Source organism: Eretmochelys imbricata, chromosome 6 (assembly GCF_965152235.1).
Source record: "Eretmochelys imbricata isolate rEreImb1 chromosome 6, rEreImb1.hap1, whole genome shotgun sequence".
Taxonomy (NCBI): domain Eukaryota; kingdom Metazoa; phylum Chordata; order Testudines; family Cheloniidae; genus Eretmochelys; species Eretmochelys imbricata.
The window spans coordinates 4,232,954-4,254,942 of NC_135577.1; the positions used below are offsets into that span (position 1 = coordinate 4,232,954).

The following is a 21,989-nucleotide window of genomic DNA, read 5'->3' on the forward strand; positions in this document are numbered from 1 at the left end:
ACCTCACCACATATTACACTAACACATACAACAGTGCTTCATAACTTCACACACAATGTTAGCACACACAGTCCAACAGGCTGTTAATGTTCAACAGATCAAGACTTTTAAAATGATCCCTCACAAAGACATCCTTTGTACAAAACTTATAATAATTACATGACCGTGGTGAATACAGGGGTTCCAGGGTGCTGCTTTGAGGTACAGAGTGTCGCAGCCAGGAAAGTTTTTAAGGAAGCAGAATGGATTACCTAGTTGGGGACACTGGGTTTAACCCAACATGGGCAGATTAGTCCAGATTTGTCAAGGAGGAGGGTCTTGCACCTTCCCCTTAAGAAGCTGGTACTGGCCCCTGTCACAAACAGGATACTGAGCTAGATGGGCCCCTGGTCTGATCCAGGGCAGCCAGTCTTATGTCCCCTTAAGCTCTCGGATGAGGAATTTCTGCTTGGCCTCCAGCACCTGGTAGAGCTGGTCCTTGCAGTCCTGGTTCCAACTCGGGAGCAGGTCGAAGAGCTTCCTCATTTTCTCCGGGTCCGTTCTCTCGGCTCGGATGCTCTGGTACTGCTCATTGTCCAGCACGGTGTTGTACAGTTTATCCAGCACGCCGTCCACCTGGCACACCCGTTGGATCAGCTGTTCTCGGTGCTGGTCGATGAAATGTTCTTCTGAGGGGAGAGACAAAGAGAAGAAGAGAATTGCTGTTTCTCATCATGCCGTGGAACAGTCAGACCTTCTGTTTCTCTAGGGCCTTGCTCCTAATGGATTCGAAGTTTGTACAAGATTTACAAGCATCCGCTGCAAGCATCACATTACTCATTGCCACGGATTGCTCCCCCAGCACTGAAATGCAGCCACCTCTGGGGTGGAGCACAACAGCAGTGCTCCGAAGGGATTGCTCACTGAGCTGTGAAATGCACCTGCCTCTGGGGTAGGACATGGCAGCTGTTTAGTAACAGTAGGGCACAGGGATCACTCGTGAAATGCTGAATTGCAGCTGCCTCTGGAGCGGAGAAGGACAGAGAACAGGGACTAGATTCGATCTTGCAGATAAGTGCCCCAAACAGTTTTTCTCATGATCTCTCTTTGGCTCAATGACTATTCAAGTTTTTATACCCAGTGGAACAGCTCCAACAGGAGAGACTAAGGGCTTCCTCAAAATAGACTAGAGCTTGGTGGTTAGGGTACTCCGCTGGGATGTTGGAGATCCAGGTTCAAATTCTTCCTCCAGAGTATGGATTTGAACCAAGGTCTCCCCCTCCCAGGTGAGTGCTCTAACCACTAGGTATAAGAGGAGCACCCCCACCCCTAGTTTGTGAATCTAGCCCTGCATTTCCTTTGCTTTTATTAAAAAGAGCTGAAATCAAACCATTTCAATTTCAGGTCAAATGAAACATTTAATTTGACCCGATATGAATTCCACCCCCACCCGCCCAGGTTTTCGGAGCTGCCAAAGCAAACAAGCAAATCCATTATTTGCCCTGCTCTATTCATGATCCAAAACAATCTTTCAACTTTCCAATGTGGAGAGTCCCCAGGCTCCAGAGATTTCAAGAAGAGTCGACACTCTGGGAGGATAAACAATGCCGGACACCAAATGATCACAAAGGATCGCAGGGGCTTTCACAAGCATTTTGTGTCCAGAAGTGCTGGGATCAGAGAACAGGTTTTGCGGCTCAGTGAATCCCTACTAACCTGTCTGCATTTGGGCAGATGAAACACAGACCATCACGTCTTCTGGAAGAGAGAAGGGAAGGAGAGTCAGGAGGCTGGATCCAAAGGGTTTTGATTAATGTGGCTGCTTTTGGTCATGTCCTAGCGGGGACTGTTCAATCTGATTGGCTAAATTAGTCACATTGTAATTTATGTATTTATTGCCACCAGGTTGCAGAGAAACATCCATCCATCACTAGACCCTAAAGTGCTGGTTTATTTAGCTAGCTACATCCCTGGATCCTCAAACGCTGATCTGGCTAATCTAGCTAATCCTATTTCATTGACTGCTGGTCTATCTATTCATCTGTCTATCCATCCCCATACACCCTCCATCCACAACTTTCCATCCCTCCATGTCTATATACACCATTCCATGCATGCACCCATCCATCCATCCACCCACATACACTTACCCATCCATCCCCAGACACGCCCATTCATCCCTCCATCTATATATGCACCATTCCATCTCTCCACCCATCGCCATGCACACACTTCTGTCCCCGCCTTCGGCTGGGCTGAGCCTACCTGGTCTCACCAAAGCCTTCCAGATCGGTTCCCCTTCTATCTTTTCCAACAGGCCGAGCTGCAGCCCCTCCTGCATGTCCCGGATGTAGATCTCCAGGTACGCCTGCTCCATCTTGGGGCCCAGATAACAGAACTCCAGCTCCTGATGGGAAGGGAAGACAGTCCATTAGGAATGACCCTGCCTGAGCCAGCAGACCCTCCTGAGCTCCCCCCTCCACTTCATTTCTTGCGGCGCAGCGGGGGCACGCCATGCTGGGGCACCGGGTCAGCATTGGCTGTGAGGGGAGAGCGCCTCCTACTGATCCCCTGCCCTGCTCCCTGCAGCACAGCGCCCCCTAGTGCCACTGCGAGGCACTGGGGTCAAAAATGGCTGTGAGGGGACAGTGCCCCCTACTGAGTCCCTGCCCCGCTCCCTGCAGCACAGCGCCCCCTAATGCCACATTGGGACAGAACAGAGTAAGGACTTGAGGGGCTGGTGATTTTAAGCCTGTCACTCACCTCCGGTATCACCTCAAGCTGGGATGAGCTGGATACCACACAACAGGAGCCAAATTTCAAGGGCTTGGTCCTGGAAGGCTTGTGCACACGCACCGAGGGGCATTTGGACTCATGGTCATTAACGGCCTGTAGGGCACAAGCAGAGCCATGGCTGGGGAATACAGAGCCCCATGCCCAGGTTCCTGCTGTCAGGGTCCTGCTTCCCCTGGCCTTCCCGCACAGCCACCCACAACGAGAGGGAAAGGTTGGCTTGTGTTAAGGCCCTGGGCTGGGACCCAGGGGAGCCAGGTTCAGCCCTTGGCTCTTCCACAGACTCCCTGTATGGCCTTGGGCTAGCCACTGAATCTCCCTGGGCCTTAGTTTCCCATCTGTGAAATGGGAAGAATAATCCTCCATTGGTCTATTTAGATTCTTAACTGCTTGGGGCAGCAACTGTCTCACTTGATGTGTCAGGGCAGTGCCCGGCCCGAGGGGGGCCCCGATCTCAGCCGGGCTCTGGGCAGCGTCCAGCACAATGGATCTCCTCTGCCGCTCGGTGGGCAGTGCCCGCATGCCCTGCTATCTGCTATCCCACACTCTAGGCTGACTGGTGGCCCCGGTGTGTGCGGTCGGTTCCCGGTTACCTGTCTCAGGGAGTGGTCATTGGGGATCAGGTAGAGGTGCAGGGTTGTGTTCGCAGACCTGAGCGCCCGGTAGAGCAGTGCCAGGGTGTGGACTTTTGCCTGGCATTTAGACTGTATCTTCCTCCAGAGCACGCCCAGAGGGGAGAAACTGGGGTTCTCCAGCACGGCATGGAACGGCCTCACCCCTGTTGGCTCTTCCAGGGTCATCCGCCCGTCAACGAAATGGGCAATTCGCATCCGGGAGGCATCGACCTCTCCCCCTGGGGGTGGATTATAAAGCAAACAAAGGGGAAGCGTGGGTAGGTGAGTAGAGTGGCCAGGTGGGAGCCAGGACTCCTGGTTTCTACCCTGGCTCTGGGGAGGGGAGGGGAGTGGGGTCTCTGATGGCTTAGAGAAGGGAGGGCTAGGAGCCAGGACTCCTGGGTTCTGTCCCTGGGAGAGGAGCACAGGCTGGTGGGTGAGAGCAGGGGCTGGAGGCCAGGATTATGAAGATGAGGAGAAGCTCTATGATTAGTGCTCTGTTTCAGGCTGTGATGTGGCTAAAACCCTGATTGGTCTAAGGATTACAACTTACAGTGTCACCGTGGGTCTGACTCAGGAGATGGTGGTTATGGCTCAATATGAGTCTGGGTCGCATGGCTGGGTTTCTAGGGTGACCATTCCCATGGTGATTGCAAGCACACTGGCGACTGGGCTTGCCATTACCATGTACAGTTATTGCTACTTTGATTATTTCCGGCCGTACCCGCAAGGCACAGGAAGTGCGGGAGGTGAACGGCTGCCACGGCCCTAGCTGGTTCCACCTGGATGTTGAACAAAGGGCCGGACACCATCCATTGCTGCTTCTCAGATGCGCTCAGATGCTGATCCCAGGAGTCGTATCCGTACTGGATGGTCACGGCTGCTCTTACCTCGAACCCCAGTTCGGTTTCAGAGCAACGGAAGGAGCCTGCCTCTGGGATGTGAACCCTGCACAGCGTGGGGAGAAAAGGGTTAAACAGCACTGGCTGGAACCATCTCACGTCCTTTTCCAACTGACCCCAGGTGCCCTCACATTTATCCCCTTAACTCTGCCTTCAGCTCAGCCCTGTGCTTCGCTATCAGAGTTACTCTGTAACCAACAACTGAAGTTGGGTGACAATGAGAACAGTTGGCCCTTCTCAGACCTGTCCTCCTCTGAGGAGCAAAGGAGAGTCAGGCTAAATGAGTGGATTCATTACGTTCCTCCGCATCACATATGGGAACACTGTCTCCCCATTTGGAGAAACTGAGCCATGGGAGGAGAAATAACTCGTCCTAGGTCACTAAGTGAGGAAGTGGCAAAGTTGAGAGTAGAACCCAGATGTCCTCAGTCCCAGCTCCGCTGCTCTGACCCACTAAACCCCACTCCCTTCCTAGAGCTCTCAAGACTCCTGGTTCATTCACCCCCTGCTCTGCTCTACCCACCCACGCAAGCATCTCTTTACATGGTGCCCACCCCATGGGATGCTGCGCACTCAGTGTGATAGGAGCTGGCCTGCGTTCCCAGACACCGAACTCCCAGGACCAGCTCTCACCTGTACGTCTCCTGCTTCCTATCTGGGCCCCGAACAGTCTCAGGGTGTATTTCTTCTGGAGGATCCTAGAACACAGGAACAGGCGTTAACTCAGCCCCATTGGGGATTTCCCACTGCAGAGCTCTTTGCAGAGGGAACCTGGACAGCTGTGGCCAAGTGGTCAGCTGGGGGCTGTTTCTGTGGCCTGGGACCCTGGCAAAGTGGCTGGCAGGGGGGGACTCTGTGATCAGCTGGATTCCAGCCCCACAGTCAGTCATTCCCCAGGGGTGTTTCCCAAGTGCCCAAAATGCCCCAGCCCTGAGCATTGGTGAAATTCTCAGAGGTATGGCTGAGGCGAGGGAGAGAAAGAGAGAAGGGAAGTGGTGATAGATGGACAGACAGAAAAGGATCCGAGTGATCCCACAATTCTTTACCTCCTCTCTGGGACACAAGTCACATTTGTCCTGTCCCCAGGGGTCCCTGCTGGGATCCTCACTCAGGCTGGTCTCTCCTGTGGCTGCGAGGGGGAAAGACCCTTTCACATCTCACATTCTCACAACGTTGAATAAGGAGCCCCCTTCCCCTGTGCAGAGCAATGGGACCTGGGCATTTCCATCAGCAAACTTCCCTGCAGATGGGTCTGTTCTTTGTGTCTGCCCAGCCCTGACGCTGCCGCTGTGTAGTGTGCTGGGCTGGCAAGGCCTGTGGGAAGGGCTCTATGCTGGGTCAGAGGGTGGGGTGGGAAAGGCGGGGTCAGGGAGGGGGATCAGGGTGTAAAGGGGAGAGGACCGGGAAGGATGTGGAGTGGGTGGAATGGAGGGAGAGGAGACCCCAGAGCGATCCTGCAGACAGTGGAGATTAAACCTGATGCAGGTGCTGAGGGCAGAGACAAGGTCTGATCAGGGGATGGTCAGAGCCAAAAGTGGACATTGGTTTCTCTCTGCTCAGTCATGAGCGAGGCCCATCAGACCACCCGCCACTGGGTCCATTTCAACCTCACTCACCGGCAGCCCTAGCCCCAGCCCCAGCGGAGAGAAGCAGAGTCTGTTGGCAGATGATCTCTGGGGAGGGATGAATTGTTAATAATGTCAATAACGTCATTAGCATCTATTTCCCAGGCCTCTTCCATCCCAAACTGCTTTCCAGGATACAAGTGCAGCCACCTCTGGGGTGGGACACAGCAGCTGTGTAACTGCCTCACAGCAACACTGCACAGCGATAGCATATCCAATGCTGAAACACAGCCACCTCTGGGGTGGGACAGCTGGGTGAGAGATGCACAGCATCGTCACACAGGGATCGTTCACTGAGCAGTGAAATGCAGCTGCTTCTGGGGTGGGGCGCAACAGCTTGCTAGCAGCCACACAGTGACACTGGGAGTTAGGGACAGGTGGTGAAGGAGAATCCTGAACCTACTGGACTCGGAGGCTGTGCACAGGGCCTAGTTGCTTGTACAGAATTATGGTTGCCAGGAATAAGGTGGCCCCATTGGCACTGGGAGGGCCGAAGAACCTCTGGAAGTGATGGGCCAGTGTGTATGGTAGAAGCGGAGGAGCAGAGCTGTGATCGGTGCCACTCACCTTCAACCTCAGCTGTCCCTGCCTCCGAACTAGGGTTGGGCTCAGTCTCGTTATCCAAAGATCCTGCAGGGCAAAACAGAGGGAAAGGGCCAAAACGCTGAAAAAATTAAGCCACATTCTGACCTCAGTGACCGTGGTGTAAATCTGGAGTGACCCCACTGGTGTCAATGGAGTCTGGGCCAGATTCTGATCTCGCTGACCCCAGCTTCCCTTAGGGAAAAATCCAGCAGGACTGCAGTGAGACACAGCCCCGGCGCTGTCACTGTCCACCCTGCAGCGAGTTCCCATCGGGCCCGTTCCATCCCTCTGGGCAATTCCGGGCTCACCTGCTGATGCCACTGCTGGGTTTTCACCAAAGGAAATTAAATCATGAAGAGCTGGCGTGTGACTTGCACGTCCTATGGGTGAGAGAGACCAGGATTAGTACCAGCTGTTCATCAGCAGAGCTCAATGATTTCACTGCTTAGATTGCCAGCACTCTGGGTGTGGGACTTGTCTTTTTGTTCTGTGTCCATACACAATGGGATCCTGAGCCAGGAGTATGGCTCCAAGGAGCCAGGATAATACCAATAACAAACATCGGTAGAGCTCGGGAGGGGGAATGACAGAAATAGATCAATTCCCCCCCCCCCCACACACACTTTTCTTCATGAAATTAATAGGCAGCAGGTTTAAAACAAAGAAAGGGAAGTATTTTTTCACACAGTGCACAGTCAACCTGTGGAACTCCTTGCCAGAGGATGGTGTGAAGGCCAAGACCATAACAGGGTTCAAAAAAGAACTAGATAAGTTCATGGAGGATAGCTCCATGAATGGCTATTGGGCAGGGAGGGTGGCCCTAGCCTGTTAGCCAGAGGCCGGGAATGGGTGACGCCATGGATCACTTGATGATTCCCTGTTCTGTTCATTCCCTCTGGGGCACCTGGCATTGGCCAATGTCGGCAGACAGGATACTGGGCTAAATGGACCTTTGGTCTGACCCAGTCTGGCTGTTCTTATGATCTTATGTTCATCTTATGAACTTTGACACATTTTATCCAGCAGGGCTTCTAGCACTCACGATGATCCTGACCCCAGTTTGGTTGAAAACCAGAAAAAAGCTATAATGAGAAGAGCTTTTCTGATGCAACGTTTTTCTGTCGAGCGATGCCCTTTCATTGGAACTGAAATTGTGCAGATTTTGGCATCTTTTTAGAAGGAGGACGTGGAGGAAGAGGAAGAGGCTGAGGTCTGAGTTTCAAGCAAAATTTCCATCAAGGGAGGTTTGGCACAAGATTTTGGATTTGGTTTCAATTTGGAACGAAAATCAAGGGTCAGCCTCATGCAGAAGTTCACAAAATGGAAATTCCAAATTTTCAGCCGGTTCTCATGATGGCTTAAAAAAAATTCTTCCGTTTTTCTGGCCAAAATGCCAACTCAATTTTTAAATCTGAAATCTGAAAAATTCCGATCAAGCTTTAGCTGGGTGATTAAAGCAGTGGCTCTCAACGTTTCCAGACGACGGTACCCCTTTCAGGCGTCTGATTTGTCTTGGGTACCCCCAAGTCTCACCTCACTTAAAAACGACTTCCTTACAAAATCAGACATAACAATACAAAGGTGTCAGCCACTGTTACTGAAAAATTACGGACTTTCTCATTTTTACCATATGATTATAAAATACATCAATTGGGGGAATCCAGCCAGGGTCGAACATGTATCAGTCAGATTCCACTGACAACAGGACTGGTGGTGACCAGGCTTGGGAGTAACGGTGGCTACATGTGAGGGTATATGATGTTATCTGATTGAAGTATGAACTGGGGACACTGGTTTTAAGAACACTTATCCCTATAAGGAGTGTGGCTGGTGGTGACGCAGGGAACTGGAGTATATGAGGGAATTGCTCCTCTAACTTCTTGATAGCCAGTGTGGTGAGACAGAAGTTCTTTTTGTGGGCTGGTCTGGTGTATCTTATAAGTGGAGGACCACCAGGCTTGGGCTGTGACTGCCCTGTTTCTTGGCAGTTCGTCCTGAATTGGATACTCTCAGTAATGTCCCACTAGAGCACATCTGTTTACCGGGGGCCATTTCTGTCTTCAGAGCTGAGCCCGGCCCCTTCATCTGCTCCCAGGATGGGTGGGGGAATCTATGCCTTTAAAGGGGAGCCCTCCAAAGCCCATTTGGCTGGAGGGACCTTGTGCCCCAGACATACGCGCTGACTCCATGGGTGCTCCGGGGTTGGCGCCCCCATGGAAAAAAATGCGCCCACTATCCCACCAATCAGCTCTTCCTCTCCCTCCCAGCGCCTCCTGTCCGCTGCTGATCAGCTGGACCAGAGGAAATCCCCGCTGCTTGTCATGGGGTGGTGGCTGGAGAGATGAGGAGTTCACTGATCTGGAGGCCCTGTGCCCAGCTGGGTCACTCTGGAGGCAGAGGGAGAAGAGGAGTTGGCTTAGCTGTCTGTGAGGTGGTGTCCAGCCCTCGGGGATCCCACCCCCTTTGTCACCGCTTCACCTGCAGATGCAGTCACAAGACACCCAGCGCATGCCCCTAGGGAGCTGGGACTAGAATGGAGCAGACCCAGGGGCCCAGCTAGTCTGGTATCCCACCCCGGGGAGCTCCCTCCCAGTAACTTCTTTCCCAACACACCTGGCCCCCCACCAAGTGCCTCCAGCACAGGGGGAACGGGACCCCCGGTCTTTTTCTTCCCCGACATCCGTGTGACTTCTCCCACGGCCCCAGCCGACAGGGCAGGAGGTTCCTGAGGGACACTGCCATAAATAGACTCCTCCTGGGGATGATGCACAGTGCTCTGGGAGCGTTGTGGGAAGGCTGCTTCCATAGCAGGGTCCAGGCAGAGAAAGAGAGAGAATCATAGAATATCAGCGTTGGAAGGGACCTCAGGAGGTCATCTAGTCCAACCCCCTGCTCAAAAGCAGGACCCATCCCCAATTAAATCATCCCAGCCAGGGCTTTGTCAAGCCTGACCTTAAAAACTTCTAAGGAAGGAGATTCCACCACCTCCCTAGGCAACGCATTCCAGTGTTTCACCACCCTCCTCGTGAAAAAGTTTTTCCTAATATCCAACCTAAACCTCCCCCACTGCAACTTGAGACCATTACTCCTTGTCCTGTCCTCTTCCACCACTGAGAATAGTCTAGAACCATCCTCTCTGGAACCACCTCTCAGGTAGTTGAAAGCAGCTATCAAATCCCCCCTCATTCTTCTCTTCTGCAGACTAAACAATCCCAGTTCCCTCAGCCTCTCCTCATAAGTCATGTGTTCCAGACCCCTAATCATTTTTGTTGCCCTTCGCTGGACTCTTTCCAATTTCTCCACATCCTTCTTGTAGTGTGGGGCCCAAAACTGGACAGAGTACTCCAGATGAGGCCTCACCAATGTCGAATAGAGGGGGACGATCACGTCCCTCGATCTGCTCGCTATGCCCCTACTTATACATCCCAAAATGCCATTGGCCTTCTTGGCAACAAGGGCACACTGCTGACTCATATCCAGCTTCTCGTCCACTGTCACCCCTAGGTCCTTTTCCGCAGAACTGCTGCCTAGCCATTCGGCCCCTAGTCTGTAGCGGTGCATTGGGTTCTTCCGTCCTAAGTGCAGGACCCTGCACTTATCCTTATTGAACCTCATCAGATTTCTTTTGGCCCAATCCTCCAATTTGTCTAGGTCCCTCTGTATCCTATCCCTGCCCTCCAGTGTGTCTACCACTCCTCCCAGTTTAGTATCATCCGCAAATTTGCTGAGAGTGCAATCCACACCATCCTCCAGATCATTTATGAAGATATTGAACAAAACCGGACCGAGGACCAACCCCTGGGGCACTCCACCTGACACCGGCTGCCAACTAGACATGGAGCCATTGATCACTATCCGTTGAGCCCGACAATCTAGCCAACTTTCTACCCACCTTCTAGTGCATTCATCCAGTCCATACTTCTTTAACTTGCTGACAAGAATATTGTGGGAGACCGTGTCAAAAACTTTGCTAAAGTCAAGATACAATACATTCACTGCTTTCCCTTCATCCACAGAACCAGTAATCTCATCATAGAAAACGATTAGATTAGTCAGGCATGACCTTCCCTTGGTGAATCCATGCTGACTGTTCCTGATCACTTTCCTCTCAGAGTTAGAAAAGCATCAAAGAATGGGCCCATCTAGCCCAGCATCCCGACTCCTCCCTGCTGCCCTGGATCAGACCCATGGGCCCATCCAGCCCTCTGCATCAGAGCAATGGGCCCATGTCTCCTGGTTGCCCCTGCCAAGATCCAGCGAGTCCCAGCCTGGGATGCTCGCTGCCCAGATGCTGCTTTTCCAGCACAGCCTCCAACCAGCCCTAGAGCTCTTTCCACGATGTCCAGCCCTGCGTGTCGATTTCCAGGCCACCAGCCGCAGCCGGTGGGGACATCCCCATGAGCTTTTATAATGGGTCATTCCCTCCTCCCTCTCATTCTCCATCTCAGTCTCCTCCCCCAGCTCCCTATTCTCCTCAGACTGGGGACTAGACCCACCTCTCTGGTTGTACAAGGGGTCCAGGTCTGTAGCTGGGCCGAGAGAGAATGAGAGCCTCAAGCAATAACCCCTTCTAGACCGCTATCCCTCCCCCTGCCCTCCTGGATTAGACCAGCGGGCCCATCTAGCTCAGTATGCCATCTCCTGCCCCCGCAAACTTCCTGCTGTCCTGGCTTGGGGCGGGGGGCGGGCGCATGACGGCTGCTGAGAAGGCACACAGCGATGCCACACAGTACTGAAAAGCGGCCTTCTCTGGGGTGCGGCACAGCAGCTGGCTAACAGCCGCCCAGTGACAGGGCACCGATAGGAGTTTGGGACAGGAAGTGAATGAGATCCTGAGCCAGGAAAACAGTGTCCTGGCCAGCTGCACTCACTGCCTGTGAAGGCCTGATGCGGCTTCGCCTTCTTGCCCTGCAACTTCCTTATCCACCGCGAAGGTTTAGGTAAACTCAGGCCAGGGAAGACGACCTTCATCATCACTGTTCTCCCTGAAAACCTGCTCCCCTCAGGCGGCATCAACCCCATATCCCGCAGCACATTGACGTCCTCAGAGGGCTGTGAGACAGGGCCCTGTTCCCTCATGGGGTCTGGAGGGAGACATAGAGGGAGCACGTCACACACACAGCCCAATACCTGCCCCCCACCCCTGACTAATGGCCCACCTAGCCTGGATTCCCACCCCCTCCCTGCTGCCCCGGATCAGACCCCTTGGCCCATCTAGCCTCATATCTCCTCCCCCCACCCCCGCTGTCTCGATTCGGCGGGGTGTGATGGCTGTTGAGAAGACACGCAGCAAAGCCACCCAGCATTGAAAAGCAGCTGCCTCCAAGGTGGGGCAGCTGGTTAACAGCCGCACAGCCACGGTGCACAGGGATCGCTCACCTGCTGCTGAAATGCAGCCACCTCTGGGGTGGGGCGCGGCAGCTGGCAAACTGCCGCACAGTGACAGGGCACAGCTTGGAGTTTGGGACAGGATGTGAACGAGAATCCTGCATCAAGGAGATTTCAGGCCGTACATAGGCCTGGTTACTTGTATAGAGTTGTGGTTGCCAGGAGTAAGATGGCCCCAATAGTACCTGAACGCAAACACACTTTTTGGGTCAGTGTGTATGTTAGGCAGACAGAAGCTGAGCTGTTGTCAGTGCTACCCACCTCCTGCCGCCTCTGTCCCTGTACTAGACCCAGGGGTGGATTGAGTCTCTTCACTGAAGGATCCTGAGAAGAAAAACCAAAAGTAACTGAACATCTACTGAAAAATGTGAGCCAAATTGTGATAGCAGTGACCCTGATGTGAATCCGGAGTGACTCCACTTTCAGCAATTGAGTCAGGGTTAGATTCTGATCTTGATGGCCTCGGGTAACTCTGGAAGGATCTGGTCCCAAGCAGGCAGGGCTAGTTGGGCATTGCCGGGTCCTCACCCCCTTTCCCAGTCGCTACTGCAGGGCAGTCTGTGTCTCTCTCCCTGGCCCATGGGGGCGCACCCCCCCCCCACCAGCGCCTCCACCTGGTTCCCCGCAGCTAACTGATTGGCACCATCGGCTCGGTCGTCTAGGCGCTGATGCGGTTGCCTACAGACATCACTTTACAGCTGGTCAGGAATTTTTCCATGAGACCCTTTTTTCCCAGTGACAATAAAGCCTTGTTTGTTATGAGAACTGCCAGGTTTTCCGGTTCAAACCATTGTTCCGTTTCCAAATCTTAGCTAATTAGACTTTCGAAAAAAGGAGGTGGGAACCACCCACCCGAACAGTAAGAGAAGTCGAAACCAACCTGAAATGTCCTGAGGGACCTGAACTGAAAAGTGTTTAATTTTTCACTTTGCCGAAATATTTGAGATTTTGCTGTCTCATCCCGATCAGGGACGGGAAAGCTTACTTGAAGGCTTGAAAATTTCCACGGGGTGGGAAAACCGTGCACTGGCCAGCTGCACTCACCGCCTGGGGAGGCTTGATGCTGCTTCCCCTTCTTGCCCGTCAGCTTGCTGAGCCACTCCCGAGGCAGAGGCCGGCTGGGCAAGGATTTTTGTTTTTGCCTCTGAAGCACTGAAAGACTGCTCCCCAGCTGCTCATCGGTGACCTCGGAGAGGTGTGACACAGAGCCTACAAAGAGTCCAAGAGGATGCGTGTCATACACAGGGCCCAGTTCGGGTGACCAGATGTCCCGCTTTTATCGGGACAGTCCCGGTTTTTGGGTCTTTTCCTTATATAGGCTCCTATTACCCCCCGCCCCCGTCCTGATTTTTCACATTTGCTGTCTGGTCACCCTAGGCCCAGTACTTGCCCCCCTATGCACCCTGAGGCCTGACTGGCCCCCTAACTAATGGGCCCATCTAGCCTGGGTTCCTGCTCCCTCCCTGCTGCTCCAGGTCAGAGCTACAGGCCCATCTAGTGTAGTATCCAACCCCACCCCTCCCTCCCCCACATACGTCCTGCTGTCTTGCTTTGGTGGGATATGACAGCCGCTTAGAAGACACACAGCGATGCTAAACAGCATTAGAAATTAGCTATCGCTGAGGCAAGGCTGCTGGTTAACAGCCACACAGCGACGGTGCACATGAATCACTCGTCTGCTGTTGAAATGCAGCTACCTCTGGGGTGGGGCACAACAGCTGGCTAACAGCCGCACAGTGACAATGCACAGATTAGAGTTTGGGAGAGGATGTGAGTGAGAATCTGCAATCAAGTAGATTTCAGGCTGTGCACAGGCCTAGTTACTTGTACAGATTGTGGTGGCCAGGAATAGCACTGGGAAGGGGGACACATTTTTGCTGCAGTGGGCCAGTGCGTATGTTAGACAGAGAGAAGCAGCGCTCCCCTGCGGCCGCTGTGTGTGCAGCAGAACTAGGGGTGGATTCAGCTTCTCCACTGGTTAATCCTGGAAAGAAAAACAAAATGGGACTGACATTCTGAAAAATGTGAGCCAACTTCTGATCTCAGTGACCCCCGGTGTGAATCTGGAGTGAGCCTCCTGATGCCAATGGAGACAAGACTGGCCTGGATTCTGATCTCAGTCACCACAGTGTAAATGTGCCGAGTGGAGGTTGCAGGGGGTGATGGTGGGGATAGGGACGAGGTTGCATTGGGCAGGTGGGTGGGTTGTGGTGGGCAGAGTGCAGGTGATGGGGTGGGTTGTGGTGGGCAGAGTGTAGGTCACATGGGGTGATGGGTGGTGCGGGGCAGAGTGGACATTGTACGGCATTACACAGCTCTGGTGGGATAAGTGTCATGACTGGAATACTGTAATAGTGGGGTCTAGCTTGTTCAGGAAGGCCAGGCAGAGAAAACAGGAAGACAGGGTTCCATTGTATATCAAGAGTGTATACACTTGTTCTGAAGTCCCGAAGGAAATGAGAGGCAGAGCAGCTGAAAGTCTCTGGTCAAGATAAAAGGGGTATAGAGTAGGGGTGATGTAGGGGGTCTTCTATAGACCCCCAAATTTGGAGTAGGGGGCGGATGAGGCATTTCCAGAACAAATAACAGAAATACCCAAAATACAGGACCTGGTAGTAATGGGAGACTTTGAACTCCCCAGCCAGCTGTTGGAAAAGTAATGCGGCAAAACACAAGCTGTCCAATAAATTCTTGGCATGTATTGGGGAAACTTTCTGATTCAGAAAGTAGAGGAAGAAACCAAGGCGACAACCGTTTGAGACTTGATTCTGTCCAACCAGGAGGAATTGGTTGCGAATCTGAAGGTGGAAGGCAATTTGGGTGAAAGCAGTAGTGAAAGGATAGATGTCACAATCCTAAGGAAAGGAAGGAGCAAGAGCAGCAGAATGAGGGCAATGGACTTCAAAAAAGCTGACCAACAAACTCAGAGAACTGGTAGTTGAGGTCCCCTGGGAAGAGAATCTAAGAGAAAAAGGAGTTCAGAAGAGCAGGCAGCTTCCCAAGGAGAACGTATTAAAGGTACAACTATCACAATGAAAAGAAGAGAGATGAAGACCATTATGGCTTCAGCAGGAGGACTTGAATGACCTGAAAATCAAAAAGGAATCCCACAGAAAGGAGACGTGGACGAATTGCTACAGAGGAGCACAAGCATGCAGGGAAACAATCAGAAAGGCTAAGGCACAAAATGAGTCACACCTGGCAAGGGACATAAAAGGCAGAAAGAAGAGGTTCTTAAGAAAGACGAAGGAAAGTGTAGGTCCTCCCATCAGTGGGGAAGGAGAGCTAATAATGGATGGCATAAAAAAGGGTGAGATGTTTAATGTCTCTTTTGCTTCAGTTTTCACTAAGAGGTTAATTGTGACCAGATACTTAACGCAATTAATATTAACAGCAAGGGGAAATGACCACAAGCCCAAATAGGGAAGGAAGCACTTAAAGAATAGCTAGATAAGTTAGAGGTTTTCAAGTCAGCAAGGCCTGATGAAATTCATCCTAGGGTGCTTAAGAAACCAGCTGAAGCAATCTTGGGACCATCAGCAATTATCTTTGAGATACGCAGATGACAGGTAAGGTTCCAGAGGACCGAAAAAGGCCAAATGTAATACCTGCCTTTAAAAAGAGGAGCAAAGGGGACCTGGGAAATTATAGAACTCTGCTACCTAGAAAGAGACTGGAACAAATGATTAAACAGTTGGTTTATAAGCCCTGGAGGACAACAGGGTTATAAGGACTAGCCAGCAGGGATTTTTCAAAAACAAATCATGCCAAACCAGCCAAACTTCCTTCTTTGACAATATTACTGGCCTAATGGCTGTGGGGGAAACAGGCAGCCATGATATATCTTGTTTTTAGTACATCCTTTGATAAGGTCCACATGACATTCTCATAAACGAACTAGGGCTAGAGGAAACAAATATAAAGTGAATGCACAACTGGTTGAAAGCCCGTACTCAAAGAGTAGCTATGAGTGGTTCACTGTCAAACTGGGAGAATGTATCTAGCGGGGTCCTGCTGGGGTCTGTCCTGGGTCCTGTTCACAATTTTCATTAATGACTTGGATGATGGAGTGGGGAGATGCTTATAAAATTTGCAGATGACCTCAAGCTGCGAGGGGTTGCAAGCACTTTGGAGCACAGGATTAGAATTAAGAAGGGTCTTGACAAATTGATCTGAAAGCAATAAGATGAAACTCAATGAAGACAAGTACAAAGAAGCACACTTTGGAGGGAAAAGCCAAATGCACAACTTCAAAATGGGGAATAACTGGCTGAGGTGTCGTACTACTGAAAAGGATCGGGCAAATTATAGTGGGTCACAAATTGAATATGAGTCAACAATGTGATGCAGCTGTGAAAAAGGCGAATATTCTGGGGTGTATTAACAGGAGTGTTATATATAAAACATGGAAGATAATTGTCCTGCTCTACCCAGCCCTGATGGGGTCTCAGCTGGAGCACTGTGTCCAATTCTGGGTGCCATACTTTAGGAAAGATTAAGATAATTTGGAGAGAGTGCATGAGAGAGCAACAAAAATGATCAAAGGTTTAGGAAACTTGACCTACAAAGAAAGTTTAGAAAACCAGGCATGTTTAGTCTTGAGAAAAGAAGGCAGAGGGGGGACCAGATTACAGTCTTCAAAAGATGTTCAGGGCTTTTATAAAGAGGACAGGGATCAATGGTTCTCCGTGTCCACCAAAGGCAGGACAAAAAGTAACTGGCTTAATCTGCTGCCAGCGAGATGTAGGTTAGATATTAGGAAAATCTGTCTAACTCTCAAGGCAGCTAAGCTTTGGACCAGGCTTCCAAGGGGGGTTGTGGAGTCCCCATCACTGGAGGGTTTTAAGAACGGGTTGGACAAACACCTGTCACGGATGGTCCAGGTTTACTTGGTCCCACCTCGGTGCAGGGGGCTGGACATGATGACCTCTCATAGTCCCTTCCACCCTGAAACTTCTGTGATTCTCTGGGGTGATGGGAGGTATGGGGCAGAGAGGGGCGTGGTCCAGGACAATGGCGTGGGGGATGGGACAGAGACAAGGTTGTTGGGGACAGCGGTTCATTTCCAGGGGCAGCCCTAGCCTCTGCTGCCAGCTATCCTTGGGACAGTGGATTGGGGAGGGCGGGGCACGGTAGTTGGGCAGCAGGATGTGCCAGTTTGGGGTGATGCAATGGGAAGGCCGGGCAAGGAGCGGGGACTGGATCAGGGATGGGATTGTCCCGTGACTGTTCCCAGTCGCTAGCGCGGATAGCTGGGGGAAGACGCAAGAGGCACTGGGGGATCCACTGGGCCCGGTCTCCTCCTGCCTGGTAACTCACCAGCTGCCCTTGAGACTTCCATTGCAGCTTGTTCTGCACTGCATAAAGTCTGGGCGAGCAAAGCCAGCTGCAGCCCATACTCCTCCCCATAGTAGCTGATCAGCAGCTCAGCCAGGGCCCCAGGATCGGCTCCCTCCAGGAGGGCCTGGGGGATGCGCTGGTATCCCTCCTTCAGTGGTACTTTGCTCAGCTTCTCTTTCCATCTCCGGAGCTCGTCCTTCCCCAGCCCTGCCAGGGTCTTCAGCAGGTGCTGTCTCCCCGTCCCCTCCATGCTCCCTCCGAGGGCAGCGGAGCCGAGCAGAGAAAGAATCAGGAAGCTGCATCAGGCAGGGCTGGAAGCGATTGCTCCACCTTAACCAACCCCGTTGCCACACGCCTCCCTCCTCCAGCCTGTTCCGCTCTCTGCTTCCCCGCAGCGCAGCCTGGCGGCTCCGCTCCGCTCCCGCCAGCCGGGGAGGGAGGCCGCAGCCCCCGGTGCGCACGCCTGATGTGGTCTGTCCAGAAATTAGGGCTCTCCCTTGCCTATGCTGCCTGCCAGCGGCGATAGCAGCTTGAACCAGCACGAGGAACCGAGCCTAAAGGGAAAGCAAATTTCGGACAGGATTCAGTTACGCCGGGTTCAATAAGCTCCGAATCCTGCTGTGACTCCATTGACATCAGTGGGGTCACTCCAGATTTACACTGGAGGCTGCACAGTTACATAAGAAGGACAAATTCTTATCCTGAACAGCAATAGACAAAGGATTATCGTCTCCAGTGTACAGATGGGGAAACTGAGGCATCCGGAAATTCCCAGGTGCTAAGTGGGCTGGTTCTGGAATACCAAGATGACCCCCAGTTCTGGGATTTCCACCATCCTTGGATTTAGCTACTGCAAGGGTGAAGATTGTCTGTGCCGGGGGAGGGGCCTTCTCAGGCCCCAGACTGTGGAACTCACTGCCCCTGGAAGAAATTGCTAGCACCTCCCCTCTCCCCCTCACTGCCCTACAGCCCGAGTGCACAGGGAACGAACTCCTGCGGTCTTCACTGACAATTTCACATCACTAGGGCCCTACCAAATTCCCGGTCCATTTTGGTCAGTTTCACACTCATAGGATTTTAAAAATAGTAAAATTCATTATTTCAGCTCTTTAAATCTGAGGTTTCTGGGTGTTGTAATTGCAGGGGTCCTGAACCAAGAGGAGGTTGTGGTCGGGGGGTGGGGGGGTTGCAAGGTTATTGTAATGGGGGTCATGGTATTGCCACCCTTACTTCTGCGCGGCTGCTGGCCGCGGCGCTGCCTTCAGAGCTGGGCGGCGGGACAGCGGCGGCTGCCGGCCGGGATCCCGGCTCCGAAGGCAGCACCGCGGCCAGCAGCCGCGCAGAAGTGAGCGTGGCACGGTCTGGTCTTGCCCCCCCTTCCGTCTGCGCTGCTGCCTTCGGAGCCGGGCGCCCCGCCAGCCGTCGCCGCTCTCTGGCCGCCCAGCTCTGAAGGCAACGCAGAAGTAAAGACGGCAACACTGCAACTGCCCTGCAATAACTTTGTGACCCCCTCCCGTGACCCTTTATTGCGTCGTGACCCCCCCGTTTGAAAATGCTGGTCTCCCCTGTGAAAGCTGGATATGGTAGAGGGTAAAAGTAGACACGAGACCAGTTTTCGTGGCGAGACCAGATTTCACGGTCCACGATGCCTTTTTCACGGCCGCGAATTTGGTACACGTTGCCCATTCGCGAATAAATACAACAGCCCCAGGGACTCATCCCTGTGCCGCTTGGAGGGCAGGAAGCCGCCACTGACAGATGAGAGCAACTTTATTTTTTCTTCAAGAGAGGGCGGGGCTAAGGGACCGTTTTGAGGGGGTTTGGCCTTGTAGCTCCTCCCCTTGCTTTCTGAGCACCAGTGACTCAGCTTCCTGCTCTTGTCTCTCTGCTGTCCCAGATCCAATGGAGAAGACAGGCAGGCAGCACCTGCTGGAAGCCCTGAAGGAGTTAAGGGCCAAGATCAGTCAGGTCTGGCTGAAGAGGGGGCTGGAGGGCTCGGGGCTGCTGAGGGGAGCAAAGCCCTTCCACCCCTCTCTATGGCTGATGGTGGATGTCGAGCTGGAGGTGACTGTGGAGGGGCTGAGAGCTGTGAACCGGGGAGATCTGGCTGAGGAATTGGCTGCCTTGCTGGATGCTTATGAGGAGCAGCGCCGGGAGCAACGATCAGCCACCTCCAGAGCTAGGGGCCACCTGCTCTGCACCTTGAATGAGCTGGGGGAGGATGAGCTTGGGAGGTTCAAGGTCAAGCTGGCTGACATGGGGCAGAAAGGGGGCTACAACCCCATCCCCCTGGTGCCGGCTGGGGAGAGCGAAGCCTGCAGAGGTCACCGCCGAGCTGATCAACCACTACGGGGTGCACTGTGGCTTGGAGACTGCTGGGGAAGTGCTCAGGGCCATCAGATGGGAGGGAGCTGGCAGGGGGACTTGCCGAGGCACTGGAGACTTACGAAGAGCGATGCAGGGAGCAGAGACTGGCTCTCTGCAGAGGGCGAGAGACACAGGCATGAACCTTGGGCAGCTTGGGCGAGGAGGGTCTCAGGAGGATCTGGGAGAGAGCGGCCAAGACCCATCATCAGGGGCCCTACGGCTGACCCCTGGGGAGGGCAGGAGAGAGCACAGGTCATGGAGATGATTGAGGAGCTGGTGAGCACCTACGGAGAAGGCCATACTGTGTGGATGACCCAGGAGATGCTCAGAGCCATGAGCCAGGGACCTCTGGCCGAGCAACTGGCTGAGGCCACCGGGATCAGTAAGGGAGATCTGCCCCCACATCCCAGCTCTGGAAAGTCCTTTTCCCCCTCGCTAACTGGGAGTGATGGAGATGCCATCTGTTTGCAGCTGGGAGGCTGGTGCCAATCCCACCCTGTTTTGCTTTAACCCCTTTCCCTGCGCTTGGCTTTTCTGACCCATGAGATGCAGATTTTGCTGTTGCTTCCCCTCCGAAAGTGGAAATTCCCCCGTAGTCCGGCGCCAGATTCACTGCTGTCTGCTTCCCCTTTTTATATTTCCTGCAAACTCTCTGTTGCCAGGCAGATGGTCGTTTGCTGGGGCTTTCCTGTGCAGCACAGAAGAATCCCAGCCACGGAGACGGCGAATTGGCTAGAAATCAGATTAATGGGGGATTTGTGCCATTGACTTTGGATCAGGCCCCGAGAGATTGCCTGTGTTTTTAACTCCTGGCTCTCCCAGCAGGGGCACAGTCGGGAGTAGGGCAGGAGCACTGGCTGAGGATAGCTCCTGGCCAATCCAGCCCTGGCCTCTGCCAGCAGGGGGCACTATAGGGACCAGGACAGGCGCTCTGGCTAAGGGAGCACTCTGGTTTGGGGGAAGCTCCTGGCTATGCTGGCTCCAAGTCCGGCCTCTGCCAGCAGGGGGCACTGTAGGGACCAGGGCAGGAGTGCTGTGCTCCTGGCTACTCCAGTCCCAGCCTGTCCCATTGTATAAACTGGAAACCCTGCCCCATGGAGGCACTGTGCGTCAAGCTGTACCATAGCTGATCCTTTCCTATGGCGTCAGCTTGCAGAGCAGCCCCACGGCAGCCCGGACGATGATCCCACTGAGCTGGGCCCGGGGCTATGCCGAGCTGGAATGGTGTTTCCTCTCTGCAGGGGATGGATCCAGCGGGGAGGACCTCACCATGGAACCCTCCGGGAAGCAGGAGAAATGCATGTGGTGTGTGACAGAGGTGGTAGGGATGGGGACCTCACACTCCCTGCTGGGGTATTCTAGCACCTCCAGCTGGCCATTCAGAGGAAGTTACCCTGCTGGGTTGGTGCGGTGCAGTCTGGAAAAGGAAACAAGACCAATCAGTGGGATCAGGGGACTGGGAGTCAGGACTCTGGCTCTGGGAGGGGAGTGGGGTGTAGGGAATGAGGGTGGGACCTGGGAGTCAGGACTCCTGGGTTCTATTCCCAGCTGAAATTAAGTAGCTTCTTCAGCCAACTGAACAGGAGCAATGGTTTGCAAAACTCTCCCCACAAGCTCCTGGCTCCGAGACCAGGGCGGGCGGGGGTGTGTGTGTGTGTCTGTTACCTGGGAACCCCCCCGCCCCACCCCCCAGGGCAATGACTGATTGTGGGGCTGGAATCCAGCTGGTCAGGAGTCCGCTCTGCCAGGGTCTCAGGCCATGGAAACAGCCCCCAGCTGAACACTTGCCCACAGCCGCCCGGGTTCCCTCCTCCAAGAGCTCTGCTCCCAATGGCGCCACCTTAACGCCTGTTCCTGTGTCTTAGGACCTCTCAGAAGTGAAGCCAGAGCTCGTGCTAGAGTCCGAGGAGAAGCCTAGATCCTACAGGTGAGAGAGCCTGAAGGGGTGAACCTGGTGTCTTCTCGGTAAGACACTAGACTGGGATGTAGGAGACTGGAGTTTAATTCTTGCCCCTGTTACCAATTCCCTGACCCCTCAGGCCAATCATTGAATCCAGGGGTTCTCCACCTTTTTCTTTCTGAGGCCCCCCCACAATGTGCTTTAAAAACTCCATGGTCCCCCTGGACCACAACAGTTGTTCTTCTGCATATCCAGTCGTTGAAAGCGAGAGCCGGTGTTAGGGGGCAGCCAGCAGGGCAATCGCCCCGGGGTCCCACACCACAGGGCGGCCCGCAGAGCTAAGTTGCTCAGACTTCAGCTTCAGCCCCAGTTCCCGGCGAGTCTAACGCCAGCCCTGTTCTCTGCTTTATTTTGGCGGAGCTCCTGAAACCTGATCACAGCCCCCCAGGGGGCCCCAGGTTGAGAACCACTGATTTAATCCACCCTGGGCCTCGGG

At 53.4% G+C, this 21,989-nt stretch overlaps 1 protein-coding gene across 1 annotated transcript; it reads right to left on the reverse strand.

Moving 5' to 3' along the window:
- Positions 1 to 127: 127 nt before the first annotated feature.
- On the reverse strand, positions 128 to 17,476 carry LOC144265962 (caspase recruitment domain-containing protein 8-like). Its single transcript, XM_077819064.1, has 14 exons — positions 17,206 to 17,476; positions 12,931 to 13,095; positions 12,148 to 12,210; positions 11,370 to 11,582; positions 6,807 to 6,878; positions 6,481 to 6,543; positions 5,335 to 5,417; positions 4,922 to 4,986; positions 4,111 to 4,334; positions 3,366 to 3,625; positions 2,743 to 2,868; positions 2,245 to 2,386; positions 1,696 to 1,737; positions 128 to 668 (listed from the first exon to the last, which is right to left on the reverse strand). Exons 1-14 carry the CDS (start codon positions 17,474 to 17,476, stop codon positions 412 to 414), a joined length of 2,046 nt encoding a protein of 681 aa, XP_077675190.1. The 3' UTR covers positions 128 to 411.
- Between the last annotated feature and the right edge of the window lie 4,513 nt (positions 17,477 to 21,989).